Source organism: Halyomorpha halys, unplaced genomic scaffold, assembly GCF_000696795.3.
Source record: "Halyomorpha halys isolate HHAL.00 unplaced genomic scaffold, Hhal_1.1 Scaffold134.1, whole genome shotgun sequence".
NCBI lineage: Eukaryota > Metazoa > Arthropoda > Insecta > Hemiptera > Pentatomidae > Halyomorpha > Halyomorpha halys.
In genome coordinates this window covers 1,355,712-1,370,864 of record NW_027107159.1, presented here as the reverse complement: position 1 = coordinate 1,370,864, position 15,153 = coordinate 1,355,712, and the positions used below count along the sequence as shown (strand labels likewise).

Genomic DNA, 15,153 nt, shown 5'->3' with positions numbered 1-15,153 from the left:
TAAGATGATTTATAGAAAAAGAAAATGAGGGGATGGATAATAAAAAAGAAGATATAAATATTAAGGAAGCCGAACCATGTACTTGGCGGATTTTTTTTGTTTTTGATACCTATCCCAAAAATGATAAATAAATCGGAAACACTGGAGTTCCTTACGCAAACAAGTAAAATAATTCAAGTTTTAAAAATGTCCACCAGTATTGGTTATTTTATTTCAAAACAATCCACTTACTGAAAATACTATATTTTCGGGATATTTAATTAATATATGGGATATTAAATTTCAATTAAACCTTGTTTTTTTTTAAATTCAAAAAAACAGCTTGAAAATTCTAATTGGTAAAACTAAATCAGTGGTCATCAATTCCAGAACTTAAGTGATCTGGATCGCCCTTTTGAACTCACAATCAGTTTCATTAAAATTCTCATATAAACGTTCTATAAATGATACGGAATTTCTTAATCTAAAATTGTGCTGCTTGGGCCTAAAGATGATTTCATAAGAGCAGTTTATAACTCAAAACAAAAAATCAATTTTTATTCATATTTTCATGCATTTTCCAATGTCTAGTATAACTTGATCATACCTGTATAAAATGAGATAAGAATTGTAAACAATCTGCACTTCAAACAGCAAAAACGACTAACACGATTAGTGTTGAAAGCAAAACTAATAATGTCTGCACGCGCTGGTATCTTTTCGCGCCTTTTGCTACAAAAATAAATTAAACATTCGTTAACAAATTTTCCTAATTTTTTTATTTTGATTTTTTGACAAAACTAGTGGCCTAGGATAACTATATTCATTATTTCATGATTAATAATTGAAACTTACGTTCAAGCTAAACCAAAAAAATTAAAATTTATCTTTTCGGAACCGAAAGGCGGGGGGGGAGATAAAAATAATAAACCCAATGGTCCCTATAGCAGTATAACGTAAATACATTATTTCTCATTAGAAACCAAATAAATTATAAAGTAATATCAATATTTTAAAGTAATCAGTCCGGAATTATTTCAGTAATGTGTTTCTATAACTAATAAAACTTCAAAATTACCTATTGAAGAACCCAATTGGACATGTAACTAGTGCTAAAGCCAGTTCCACCAAGGTTATATATTCAAGATATCCATGCAGCTGTAGATCAACCACTACGACTCATACCATAGTAGCTATCTGATGCATGGAGAGACTTGGGAGTAATGCTGATGGACTGACGGGCTTCTCTTCATTAGGGCAGTTTTGAGGTATCCTCAGCCTAATTATTGGGGGAGTTCCTGGATCGCAAAGTGTAAATATGGCTCTTTGTATGTCCATTTATATTGAATGTTTCTGGTAGCTGCAACCCAAATGTAACAAAAAATGGCTTGTAGAACTTTTATTCTGAAGATACCATCAATCAATAGCCGAAGTAGGAACTGTGCATCCCATCTAATCAACTCGTCTTTTTCCATGACATTTTTCAGTTAGCATTTTGTAGGGTGTCTCGTCATCAACGATTCGCGAGACATACCCGACCCACCGAAGTCATCCCAGTCTGCTGACCCTGCGGATATGTTTGTTACGTTCCACGAGTTCCGTCTATTTCAGAGACCAAAAATTCTTCTTAAATTCTCTCTCGAAGATGACAAATCTATTCATCATCCGTTCTAGAATATCCCCAGGCTTATGACCCGCAGCTAAAAACTGAGGTAGGTTAAAACAAATTTTTTGTTAATCAGTAATACATGATAAATATATTTTTTACATGGGTAGTTTTTAATAAAGATTTAACAAAATTGAAGAAATAACTGAATTTTATCATATTCGCATCTCATAAATGCTAGTAGATTTAATACCGATTGGTTTTTCAACCGAGTATGTGCTTTTCAATTTATTGTTACTTTTGGAGTTTTCTAATTCTATTTTTTATTTCACATGCTTATTTAGATTTATTATTACTTTTGGAGATATCTTTACTAAGAGATCGTTTATTTGTAAATACTTTTCTTCTGTAAAGATATTGAGAGAAAAAAATTAAACTTAATCAAGACCCGCGGTATCCAAATAAACAGTTCCCATATCGAAAAAAGTCTAAAAGTAACAATAAAGCGAATTGCGCATTCGTGGTCGAAAATCCAATTCAAGAAACCGAATAAAGACTCCCCAGAACCATGTAGACGATTCCAATGTCATATAAAATTCCAAAAGTAACCATTATTCGAAAAGCTCGATTCCTATAATTAATTTATAAATAGCGTCCTCAATAAACTATTAAATTATTCCTAATCCGAAAAATTCTGCCAAACAAAAAAATAATTCATTTTGTATGTTATATGGTTTCATAATACATAAGTATAGTCAAAACTGGAATATGAAAGGTTACACTTGACTTGGAATAGGTTTCAATTGATTTGGATATACTTCTCCAGTGAAAGACTATCATATGATTAAAAAGAAGGAAATTTTAATCAAAATTAAATTATTAATTTTTAGTAAACCTATTGCCAATGCAAATATTCATAAAATAAAAAAGTTCCATCTGTTTTAAATAAACTGAAAAATACTGCTTTATTTACAACTTGTTCAAATATTTCTAGGACATTAACTGTTTCATAATTTTTTTTTTAAAATATCAGATAAATGTAATGAAAACAATAGTACTCCTTTTGTTGTTTTTGTTTCTATATACCTAAGTATATTTAATTTATTTATATCCTGGATGCTCACAATGATAATGATCCATGTAGGTAATTGATTGGCTGTTGTTGCTTAAGCATACATGAAGAATCTCAGTTACAAGGCAAAAAGATCTACTTAATTCACTCAATCCTTCATCATAATAGTGCAATTTGAATAGATTTGTCTTTATATCATAAAACAAGCAAAATTGTAAACATTTTATAACATAACTTGTTTAATTTGATGCCAGCATCTTATCAGTATTTATTATATTCTTCATACATATATTCCTTTTTTAAATAATGATGTACCACTTATCATAATATAATAAATATTCTTGAAAAGTTGTAAAATTATAAATAACATCTCACAATGTTGATATTTATTCTATTTTAATAGATGTTGTAGTGAGGATATTAGCTTATAGGACATATATTTTAGTTATAGAGTTGATAATTAATAATAAATAAACGTTTATATTATCACCGACGAAATAATAACTACTTAAATTATTTGAGCTTTTTTTTTTATGATTTGAATATACGTTGTAAATATTTTTGAAGAAGTGAATTCATTACTTCTCTTAATTTTTATTGTTTAAAACTAGGCTAAAGATCTCTTTTAGAAATTCAAGTAAGGAACAGTTAATTACTTCATCTAACGTGAATCAAAAGTCACTTTATTATTATATAACTAAAACTATGATTATAATGAACATTCTTGCTAGCTGGAGGACCCAAGTTAAAATGTTTATTTTCTTTTTTGAGTTATCAGTCGTAAGGTTTTCTGACTGGTGACAACCTATGTATAACCTTCCCGATGTTTTCTACTGTGTTTAATAACTTAGTTATTTCAACAAATCATTATTAATACATCCAATTATTAAGTATGGAAACATTTTACTTTTCTGTTTGGATATGTATATTAATATTTAAATTACCTCAAGGATTACCCTTTATTAGTATATATTAAGAAAGTTTCCTTCAATCATTTTTAGTTAATTTAAACTTTCTTTTCAAATAGACTGATGAATTTTTCAACAAATAGTAAAAACAAAAAATTCTAATTATTCAGACTAAAATCTTTTATGGCTATAATTGAGGCATTCCTAATTAATATTATTGTCATCAATTATATGTTCTTAGATTTCTGATCCTTTCTATGAACAATATCAGGTTAACTTAAAAAACAAATATAAATTGAGCTTATTATTTATTACAGAATGCCTTTCGGTATTTTAGTAATATTCAACAGTATCTAATAAAATAATGTTGTGTACTGAGGGATAGTAAAATGACATTAAAATATAGGCTTAATATTGATATTAGAATGTGTTTTTATAAATCAACAAATATTAAGTTGTATATGTTTTGTTTTTATTGATAATTTGAAGATGAAGTAGAAAATTATAGTATAAATCAGGCAATACTACCTACTCTGTAACTGCCAGAAGACTGATCAGAATATGTTTGTGTCTAATTGGCCTTAGAATTTATCAACCATTTCCCTGATTGATAAAGTAATGACTTATTAAACAAGCTATATACTCAATGAAAACTGTTAAGATTTTAAAAACACCTAATTTTGTTGAAAATAAGTATTTATAAAAGTAAATAGTTTATGTAATAAATGCATTAACTCAAAATTTACTTTTTAGGGGTGTAGAAATTATAAAAGAAAAACTTTTTATTATTAAAATGTTTATGATTAGCATTATTTTACAATATTAACAGTCATACAAATTTGGAAAACATCTCTTATCTTTTGTTTAAATTGTTAAAGGAGTTTTAGAGAAACACTTAATATCTTAATTACTGATTTTCTTTAATTCCTTAATATTGTAGACAAAAATTCACTATTGTTGTGTATGGACTATTGTTATTGTTACAATTAATTTTCTATATGAAGTATAAACAAAAATGTTATTACTGCTTTGTTTGTTTTGAGTTATCGTACAATATTTTATACTGTCTTCCCCTAGGTTGCTGTCCACTTTTATCTTTTAAATGAAAATTGTAAATATCTAGCAGTACCATAACATACTAACTTTAAGTTAATCAGTTATTAATGTCTTTTCATTCATAATATTTGAAGAAGCAATACTTTTTTTTCTGATTTCTAAACAGTACGAGTGAATGTTTATTTAGTGATCTTTGTTTATTTACATAGCTTAGATCAAGCCATTGTTCTGAGAATTGAATATTGTCATTATTGTTTTATTATTCAATTTAGTAAATAATCTTTGTAGCCATTTGTTTTATTGGGTCTAAGAATCTTTATGAAACTGCTTCATTATTCCTAAAAAGTTATTTAGTAAAATTGGTATTCATTCTAAGTTTACTTATTAAATTAATTCATTTGAAACTAATAAAGTCATATTAGTTTTGAATTATGAAAAACATTCAAATATCTGCTTATCATTTGAAAATAAAATTAAATGATTCTTACTTCAAGTCTCAAAAAATATTTTTAAAAACTTTATATATTTCTTGCAGTATTTAATTAGAATATTTTTTTTAATTTAATCAAAACAATTTATCTTTTTAAGAATAATGAATATTGATATCTTTCCAGTAATGTTATAATAGTAAATGTCAATATATAAAATAAATATTTGTATTATAATTTTTTTTCCCACTTCCTAAATTACAATTGATTCACTTTTCTTATTATTACGTTGGGTTCCAATTTTAACCGATTGCCATTTCGCCATAAATTGTATAATGGTGTTATTTTTTGGAAAATTGCATTTATTTTGGGGATTTTATGACATGGGTAACATGTATTTGTTCAGTATAGGCACAGGTTAGGTGTTTAAAGGTTTCTAGGCAGTTCTAGTTCGGCTGACTCCGTTAGAAATCTTTTAAGTCGGTGCTTTATTTCTCATCCTATTGACGTTTACTTAATTTTTTTTATTTTATTTTAATTTTAAAGTGAATAGATAAGTTTTTCGTGTCTAAGCGGGAAATGTATTAGTTACTAGCGCGGTGGTTTGGGTATGTGCCTATGGACGGTCATAACAAGCTTCAGGGGAGTTAAGTCGTTGATCACTGGAACAAAGGTAACCAAAATTATGTTCTCCTTATTTAATTATGTTTGTTTATATTAGTCATTTTTCATATATTTTCGCTTTTCGCGGCGTCTGCGTTTTGAATAATACTCGCCTTCTCTCTAACCCACTAACGGACTTGATAGTTTATCATACCTTTAATTTATGTTTTTTTTAACGTATTGAACTTTAAATATGATTTCAAATTGATGATTTTGTTAATAATTCCTATTTAAATTTCATTTGACATTAACAGTTTCTATGTAATGCTTTGATTTACATATTAATGTTGAAATTTTCTGTTCTCCAATGCATATAGGCTAGGAAACATTTGTAAATATTTATTTCATTATAACAACGTTTCTAAGTTTAATGATTTTCTAAATAACATTGTTTAAACAAAAAAACCGTTTAGTCTTTTAAATGAATTGAGAGGAAAGCCACTTAGTAAATGTAAATAAACAAACATTACACCAGTAGTATGACTTGTTTCAGTTTGTTGTTCCTTTTGTCTTTTAAATCCTTTTAATAGTTGAAATGAATGTAAGGTATTGTTATTATAATTTAAAATTAAATTTTCAAAGATTTTTTTGTACTATATTTTATTTCTGTCCATTATTTACCTGTTATTTTGCTTTTAGATGCAGTAATTGATTTTTAACATTCAAAACATGGAAGAAGCAGTACTAGGCGGACCGGATTTTAATATCCACAAATTAATGATTAACAATCAAGATAAAACTGAATGGAAGAAATCATCCCCATTGAAGACATATAGTAAAAAGACTACTCCAACCAATGATGGAAAGAGTAGGTATGGTAGATCCCACAAACCTAGGTTATCTGGAGACTTTTTGTCTACAGACAAGAAAGTAAGTCAGTATTTAAGAATAGATGTTGATAATCAGATGCACTATTTCAAAGCCTCACCTTATGCTGTTCAAAAAACACCAATGAAGAGCCCTCCTATTGGTACAGCTAGCAAAAGAGGTCGGAAACCAAAGGCTCTCACACTATTAAAACAAGAGAACAGATTAAGTAACAACTTAAGTGATTTTAATGTTAAAACTAGTCACCCAGTTAGTAATATAAATGACATAGAAGCTCCTGTTCCAACTTCTACTGAAACGTTACCCCTCCCTGACCAGCTGATAGTCCCTAAAGATGAACAATATTCAGATTCTGAGGAATGTATCAATGATGGTGATTGGAACGTTGGAGATTTGGCTTGGGCTTGCGTTGGTGGTTTTCCCTACTGGCCATGTGCAATAACAAAAGATCCTGTTGAGCTATGCTTCAAGAAAGTAAAAAGTAAGTTGTTTTATTTATCTATGCTTTATAGTAAACTTTCGAACTGATTTTTAAATAGTGTTAATAAGATTTAGATATCCCTATAATAGTCAGCCATTAAATGCAGGAGGATTTATTAGCAAAGTAATCAAAATAATTTTAGCTTTTGAACCTTTAAAGTCTGTTACTTTAAAGTATCGTGATATATATAAATTTGACTTGCACCATTTTTTAATATTAATATTAGGCTCATAACTTGTTCCTAGATTTTTTAAAAGTTTTATTGCTAATAGTACAAAAGAATTATTCCATACGGTGAGTGTATGTATTATCCCACTGTGAGGTATGATCTACCCTATTATTAGTGTACAGTAGACTCTTTCTAATTTGACACATTCCATTACGAAACCTCCAGTTGTCATATGCACATGTTACAGTGGGCTGAGGAGGAAAAACTTGAGTTAGCAAAAATTTTAATGCACTAAGATATTCAAGACTTAGTTTAAATTAAAATGTGATACTTTTAAAGTTGAACAAACAATAGTGAAGAAATACTTCCAATGTTAAATTTTATTTTTAGGATTTATATGTCTTATTTTGAGTTGTCTTATTTTTCTTAAGTTCTATTTAATATGTACTTTGTTTTGATTACGCCTATTTATGAATAAATATGTTGTATTATATCAGACTTTTAATAAAAGGTCTACACATTCTAAAATCCGACAGGTGTCTGGACCTTTAGTTGTATGATTTGAGAGAGTATACTGTATTGTTACTGTTGTAATTGAGTCAGAAATGTTTATTCTGTTAGTTTATGAGGTAAAAAAAAAAGTTGAAATCAAGTCTAAATTTGCATAATTACTTTACATTTTTTTGTATCAGCTTATAACCGACAGTAATGGTTGACTATATTTCTCGTAGAAAACCAAGTACACTCCCACTTGCCATGTTGAGTGATAGTTATGAACTAGTACTGTTTTATCTTACCAACTTAATATTTATTCATAGTGGTCATCAACTAAATTCTGTGTATTAACTCTGTTATTACAAACGGTGGATTTTTTTTTTTTAAGGATTATTCTAATTTAGTATTTTTTATAAAAAAATTTAACTTCAACACTATTTTTAATGTTAAGTTGGTTATGTTATTTTGATAAATAATTTTTGTACATTCAAAGATCCATAATAATTAAAGTTTCTCAGTTGTTTGAGAATACATTTATTTTAGCTATATCAAATTATAACTTCATATTAGTATTTTATTAGATATCGGTTTATAGAGATTCTCCTATTAGTATGATAAAAATAATCTATTTTTTCAACCATTGAAATGATAAATAAATATTGCTTGGTAGTACTATGTGGTAATAATTTTCTAAACTTAATTATTCATACTAGGCAAAGTACCAGTATTTTGTTAAATGATAATTTAGTTTTTAATTCACCATTTTTGGAAATTGATTATTCTGGAACTTAATGAATATAATATAATAATCATTAGCCATTCTTAAACTACAATCTTCACATCAGTCACATTACTAAAACAACAGGAAGAAGTACTTGTAAACAACTATAAACATTTTGCTGTTTATTTGCTTTCTTCTATTCTCATTTTTTTGGCACTTTTATGTCTAAAATAAATTAATTAATTTTATACTTAAATTTTGTTCTTATAAAATCATATCACTGTTATACCTAAATTTTGTTCTTATAAAACCATATCACTGTTATACCTAAATTTTGTTCTTATAATGCCATATCACTGTTAAAAATAAGTTGATTTTTTTTTTAATACTGATTTACTTCTTTATTGATCTTAAACTCTACATTATAGTTGTCAACAAATGAAAAAATCAATATTGAGATTTCAAATGTTGGTTATCTACTAGTTTATTGGATTACAGTCGGCTAAAATTAAATTTTATTTGACAAATTTTGATTGTTCAGTTTTAGGAAAAAATCGGCAGCCCAAGGAATGTATACATGTAAGATTTTTTGGAGATAGAGGAAGGAGAAGTTGGATAATGGCGACACATATCCTCCCATTTCATGGCCTCGATTCTTTTTTATCTTTGGCCGAAGAAACATGCACTGCAGTTGTAAGTAATCAATATAATCAATAAGTAAAGTTATTAAGTACAAATGAATCTTTCAATAATTAATACAATTATATCTTAATAAATATTTCTTATTACATTTGTAATTATCAAAGAATATTTTTTAAAAAATAAATATTATAGTTTTATGGTGTATCAATTAACATTAATGTACTATTTGATTTCTTAATCTTATACATTAAACGATCAATGGTATATATAAAAAGATGGTCAGGGTTGCGGTCAAAAGTGAAACAAAAATAGTTTACAACTATTTTTGTTTCACTTTTGACCGCAACCCTGACCATCTTCTTATATATCAATTTTTACGGTCAACTATATATACATATATACAAGATCAATGGTATAATTCTCTATTTGGGTTTAACCTTTTTTGTATTTTTATTGTAAGTTCAAATCCTAAGAATATATTTGAAAATCTTAACTTCCAGATCTTTAGCATTTATTCTTTCCCATTTTTATTTATCGGGGTTATTACAAGAAAAGAAAAGCTGTTTTGTGTTGAATAATATCCAAATATCACCCTTTAGAATTATGATGGGACAATTTTAATTTTAGGTTAAGTGATTTGTTTTAAACAATAAGTTAATTTTTTTTTAATAGAAATTATGCCTTTTTATTATTATTATTATTATTACTAGAGGGTATCTGCTGTCTGACTAATTATATAAATCATACAACTATTCACTTAATTGTACTATTCATTGCTCAAATTGTATAACTGTAATTTAATGCGTTCATCAGTTAAACTCAATTTTTTATGACCCGAAATTCTTTTGAGATTTCTTAATGAAATGATACATTGATGTATATATGTATTTTTTTTAATGGTGTAAATATTGTTTGGTCTTAAGAGAATCACAGCTTTAGCTACATTGTTAATTGTTTTATAGCAAAAACTAATTTTTTTTTTTTTTTGTGCATGAAAGAAAATACTTTGTGATTTTTTTGAAAAACAATTACAGACTCTTTCAGAATATTAAAAGTAAAAATATTCATTCTATAAGTTCATCAGCATTGATTACCACATACACTTTGATGTTCTCTTTAGTTGAGTCTAACCTCCTGCTCTTAAATCAGTTTTTTAGGTTGAAAAAAAAAATTACAAGATTTATTTATTGTTTTAAGATTAATATTATATCTATTACTATTTTAAATTAATTTTAATCATACCGAAAATGATTTTTATCGAAATATTTTTGTTTGTCCACAAATATAGGAAAATAGAGATTAGTTTAATTGTATGTACATCCAAGAATTCATAAAGATTTTTGGGCAATTCCTTAAAAAATAAGCAAACAGATCAGCTAAATATGCTATTTTCTTAATATTTGATTCCTTACAATGACTATATCAATCATTGAACCCTGAAGTAGGCGCTAGATTGCAATCAGTCTTTTTATAGGTTTTCTCACAGATCCTGATCGGGCAACCAAAATATATACTTTTGCCTGTCTATTTAAAAACGTTACATCTGAGAAAGTGATCTTTTGTCGTGTCAGAAATTTTAATCTACTTATTTCTTTTTCTGTACTAAAACTAACTACCTTAAAAGCAGCAATAATGTTGTACTTACTTTTACTTAATTAGTAGTTATATATAACCGTTGTTCACAGGTTAAAAAGAAGGATCCCAGACTTTACCGTTCCTTTACAGTGTTACCTTCTGTGAGAAAAGCATGGCAAGCTGCAGTCAGCGAAGCAGAAAGTTTGATGGAATCTCCTAGGTAAGTAAACTTTCTTATGGATTTGAGCCATTTCCTAGAAATATAATAGAATTTGTTATTACAATTATAAATAATAATCATTGAACCATTTTTTATTTATATTAATTTCAAGTACATATGGCAAATATATAATCACAGATATCATATGGTTTTAAAATTTATTACCTCTTTCTAGTACTTGAGATATGATAAAACTTAAAAGTTTTGGGAGATTTTTTTTTTTTTTTAAAGATAATTAAATCAGGCCAAATTAAGTATCTTGTGGTGAAGATAACTGCACTAGCATAAATTGAAGTTGGTTGTATAAAGTCAATAACTCATCTCCTTGTATGTTTCATATAAATCTATATTTATTTATACAACAATAATTGTATAAAGATATTGAAAAAAGTTTTGGAATACGTAAAAAAATGTTTCTTTTTTTTAAAGAAACAAAGTGAGATAAGTAAATAAATATGAAGTTTTGTATTTTTCCGTATAATTAAAACCATCCTTGCCACTACCCCACTTATATATTAGTATACATAAAAAAAATTGGAATATCTAAAAAAAAAGTTTCTGTTTCGATTATTTTTGTAAAAGTATAGGAGTTTTAACTTGTGAATTACCAGGTCAAAGAAGTATATTTTAATTTTTATTAAATAAAAAAATATATGTCCTATATTAGCAATAATATAGTTAAATTATAAAAAATTAATGCATAAAGAATATTGGAACCATTTTTGAAAATAAATACTTTTTAAGAAAACATGCATGAATTCATATTCTATAGGCCCTCCTTTTTTCTTATTTACTGAAGCAAGCAGCCTGGTTATTTTTTCTATAAATTTTTTTGTGATATGTGGAAAAATTAATTCTCACTCTTCCTGAGAAGAAATTGTGAACTACGTAAGGCTCAAAAACTGTCTTTATCGCACTTTTTTTTCTTCAAACAAGTGTTCAATGAATTAAGGTTTGGACTCATGAAGTGGGATTTCCAACCATTTTAGATTGAAACGCTTTAGAGCAGTCAAATTTTATATTTCCCTGCATTCAGTTTTGTATTGTTCTGTGAGAAGCAAAAAATTTTTTATTCCAAATTTTTCGACTCTGGGTGGGTGTTAATTCTTTTAACTCGTTCTTTTAGGGATTTAATTTGGTCCATGATGCTCTCAATGAATTTAAGTTTCTCCGCTCCATTAGCCCCCCCCCCCCCCATAGGTCCCCTCCAATATTTAATATGCACCAAGTTTAGGAAATTATACTCTCATTAACTTTTATCCACACATTTTGTAGGCCTTCTTGACCGAGAAGTTGTATTTTGTACTCATCTGTGAATATAGCAAGCTAACTGAAGTCTGAGGTGCGATTAATGTTGCCCTTTGTGTATGTTAGTATTTTTCTTTTTCTGTTCAGCTCGTTAACAAAGAATTTTCAACAGGCAGATAGCCCATGTAATCCATTTTTTCTGGGAATATTTCTTACCCTAGCTGAATTATTTATTTGCTCTCGCTTTTCTACAAATACCCCTTTCGTCATTATAGTTCATAAACTTAGGACTTAGTTGCAATGTACCAATTTATGATGTTTAAAACTGTGACATTACTACAATTTACAATTTTTACATATATTTTTAAAATCATCGTAGAGCTTAATTATATTTTTTTCTGATTCAGTCGAAATTTCACTCCACTTTTTCGCCCTATAGTACTCAATAGGCTGAAGCTAGGTGATACATTATACATTACGAAAGTTAGACGTGATTACATTAACATGATTCCTCTGATAATCTCTTCTAATCTCCTCAACATATTAAACAATTATTGGGTGTTCCAATACTTTTTGATATTATGAATCACTTCATTAAAAATAGATTTTAAATTACAAATATTACTTTGGATTTTGTATTTGAAACTGTTTATTTATTAATAACATGTAGCATAATTTAAACCATTTCAGGTGTTCCAATACTTTTTACACGAACTGTATTATATTTGTTCAAGTAATTCATCATCTATTGTTAAATTACAGTAATTGTAGTCACTATATCATCCTGTTATATTAAGCCATTTTTTGTTTGTAACTGCTAACCACTAAAACTACTGAACCAATATTTACTATATTTAAATTTCATCTTTTTTCATAGTCCCCGGAGGTTTTAGCGATAACAAAACCTTCTGATTTTATACTTATTGACATTGAAATGTATAAATAAAGTCAAACAGTTCTTTTGTTTAAATATGATCATTTCAGGAACTACATGTGAGATATGAATAATTCTTTTTGTATTTAACTTTTCATTAGAATATCTTACTATGAACTATGACAACAAAGCATTAACTATAAACATCATTCAATTTGTAAAATAATAATACAGTTTTTATATGTGGAAGCAGGTTTGTTACGCTAACTCTTGATTTAGTTAACTTTTGGAATTATATATATATATATATATATATCGCTGCATTCCATTAATAGTGCCACTTATTATAAGAGCACAACTCTTATAATACAACAATATACTGAGTATACCGTTAAATAATATTACTATATTGTTACTAGCTCTGTCCTTCAGTTTCACCCATTTTTAATTTAAGAATGAAATTGGATGCTTTCTGAAAAGCGATTTGACAGAAATTGTATTAAGTTTTATGGCTTTACATTAAAAAACACAGCACAAGTCAAAATATTTAAGGAAACTTTGTTGTAAACAATATTTGTATTTCTTTTTCCTCTTTCTCTTAAAATTTTATTTTGATATTTTTTCTTAGTAATAGAGTAAAGATCTGTGTTAATCACTATCTCTTCATTTTCATTTCAGATAATAATTTATATAAATTTGTTCATCATCACACAAAGTTATGATTATGTGGCTTTAAAACCAACTAGTTCTTGTGTTTAGTTTTTAAGTAACTACAACTACAATTAGTTACTAAGGCCCAAATAATGAAATATAACCAATGAGGGCCACAAGTTTTTTCCCTCTGTTTATATTGCCTCGGAGATTATGATAATCTATAATTGTTATAAGATTGTGAATGTTATGTTTAGTTTAGTGATCAATTCAAAATTTAATAAGTAATATATTCTTATCATAAATTTTGATTATCTTATAACTAGCATTTAAGAAAATAGACAGAATTCTAACTTTAATTTGTATTTAATATTTCAGGCATGAGCGTGTAATGTATTTCATGAACCTTTATCCTTCTCCTCCTCCGGAGAAAGAATTGCCAGGAGAAATTGTCAAACCAGAACCTAAAAAAAGAGGCCGGAAAAGAAAATCAGAGCTTCCAGCTCCACCTATTGCTGAAAAGAAAATCAAATATGAACCTATAGATGAGACATTGGGATTAGTTTCGGCAACTACACAAGCAGTCCCTCCATCCTTAGAAGTTCCACCTACACCAGCTACCGAGGCTACTATAAAGAAGGAGCCAGTTACTCCAGTCAAAGAATCGCCAAGAACTGAAGGTATATCGACACCTGCTGCCACTCCTCAAGTGCAGCTTAGGACTAAAATGGAGACAGATGTAGTAACACCTGTTAAAACAGTAAACTCACGAGAGTCTGTGACATCTGTTGAGGGAGAGGTAATTTCAATCCTTTTTTATTTTAATATTAAAAAAATATATGTTATAAAATTAATTAGATAATATTTATGTGTACTATCAATCATTTTACTTTTGCTTGTCTATAAATGCAATATATAGCATTATTAATGATAATTTTTATATGTTTTAGTCTACTACTAAACCCAAAAGTGAACCAAAAAGCAGTCCTCCAACTGGTAAGAAGCGAGGAAGACCACCAGGCAGGAGGAAAAAGAGTAGTGAAGATGACTTCGATTTTACACCTTTAAAAAGGAAGTATATTAAGAAATCTTCAAATGATTTGAGGTTGAGAGAAAATAGGACTAAGAAAAAGACCTTTAACTTTGATATGAAAAAAATGAAAAAACTTCGAGATCCTGCTTATGAAATATTCTATGAGAAAAATTTTGATCGTGTGTCTGATGAAAATCCTGAATTGTCAGAGGAAGATATTGATAAATTTATTGAAAAGATGTGGAAAGAAGTTAAGGAAAAACAATCAACATTCAAGTAATTATATTTGGTTATCTATTTTTTAAATATTAAATTGTTATTTTTGTTTAAAACCATATAAATTAATAACTTTAAACTCGACAGAGCTAGGTCCAGAGATGGAGCAGAACGTGGTTGCAGCGACAGTGGTAGAGATTCCAATTCTGAAACAAGTTCTCGTAGTGATTCCCCTCCTCCTCTCATATTGCCTTCCGTCAAAACTGTCTTCAAACGAGGTAACTTTTT

General features: G+C 27.8%; 1 protein-coding gene across 5 annotated transcripts in view; it reads left to right on the top strand.

Moving 5' to 3' along the window:
- The first annotated feature begins 3,432 nt into the window (after positions 1-3,432).
- NSD (Nuclear receptor binding SET domain protein) overlaps positions 3,433-15,153 on the top strand; it is a 29,258-nt gene continuing 17,537 nt past the window's right edge. For 2 of the 5 annotated variants that reach the window (XM_067045468.1, XM_014416750.3), the window contains exons 1-7: positions 5,451-5,722; positions 6,352-7,021; positions 8,948-9,099; positions 10,734-10,843; positions 13,995-14,415; positions 14,567-14,925; positions 15,013-15,143. In XM_067045468.1, coding sequence (XP_066901569.1) covers positions 6,382-7,021; positions 8,948-9,099; positions 10,734-10,843; positions 13,995-14,415; positions 14,567-14,925; positions 15,013-15,143 — 1,813 coding nt within the window. In that variant the 5' untranslated portion in view covers positions 5,451-5,722; positions 6,352-6,381. Of the gene's footprint in view, positions 3,548-5,450; positions 5,723-6,108; positions 6,259-6,351; positions 7,022-8,947; positions 9,100-10,733; positions 10,844-13,994; positions 14,416-14,566; positions 14,926-15,012; positions 15,144-15,153 lie in introns of those variants that run through there. The other 3 variants (XM_067045466.1, XM_024359377.2, XM_067045467.1) reach the window with 3 other exon arrangements.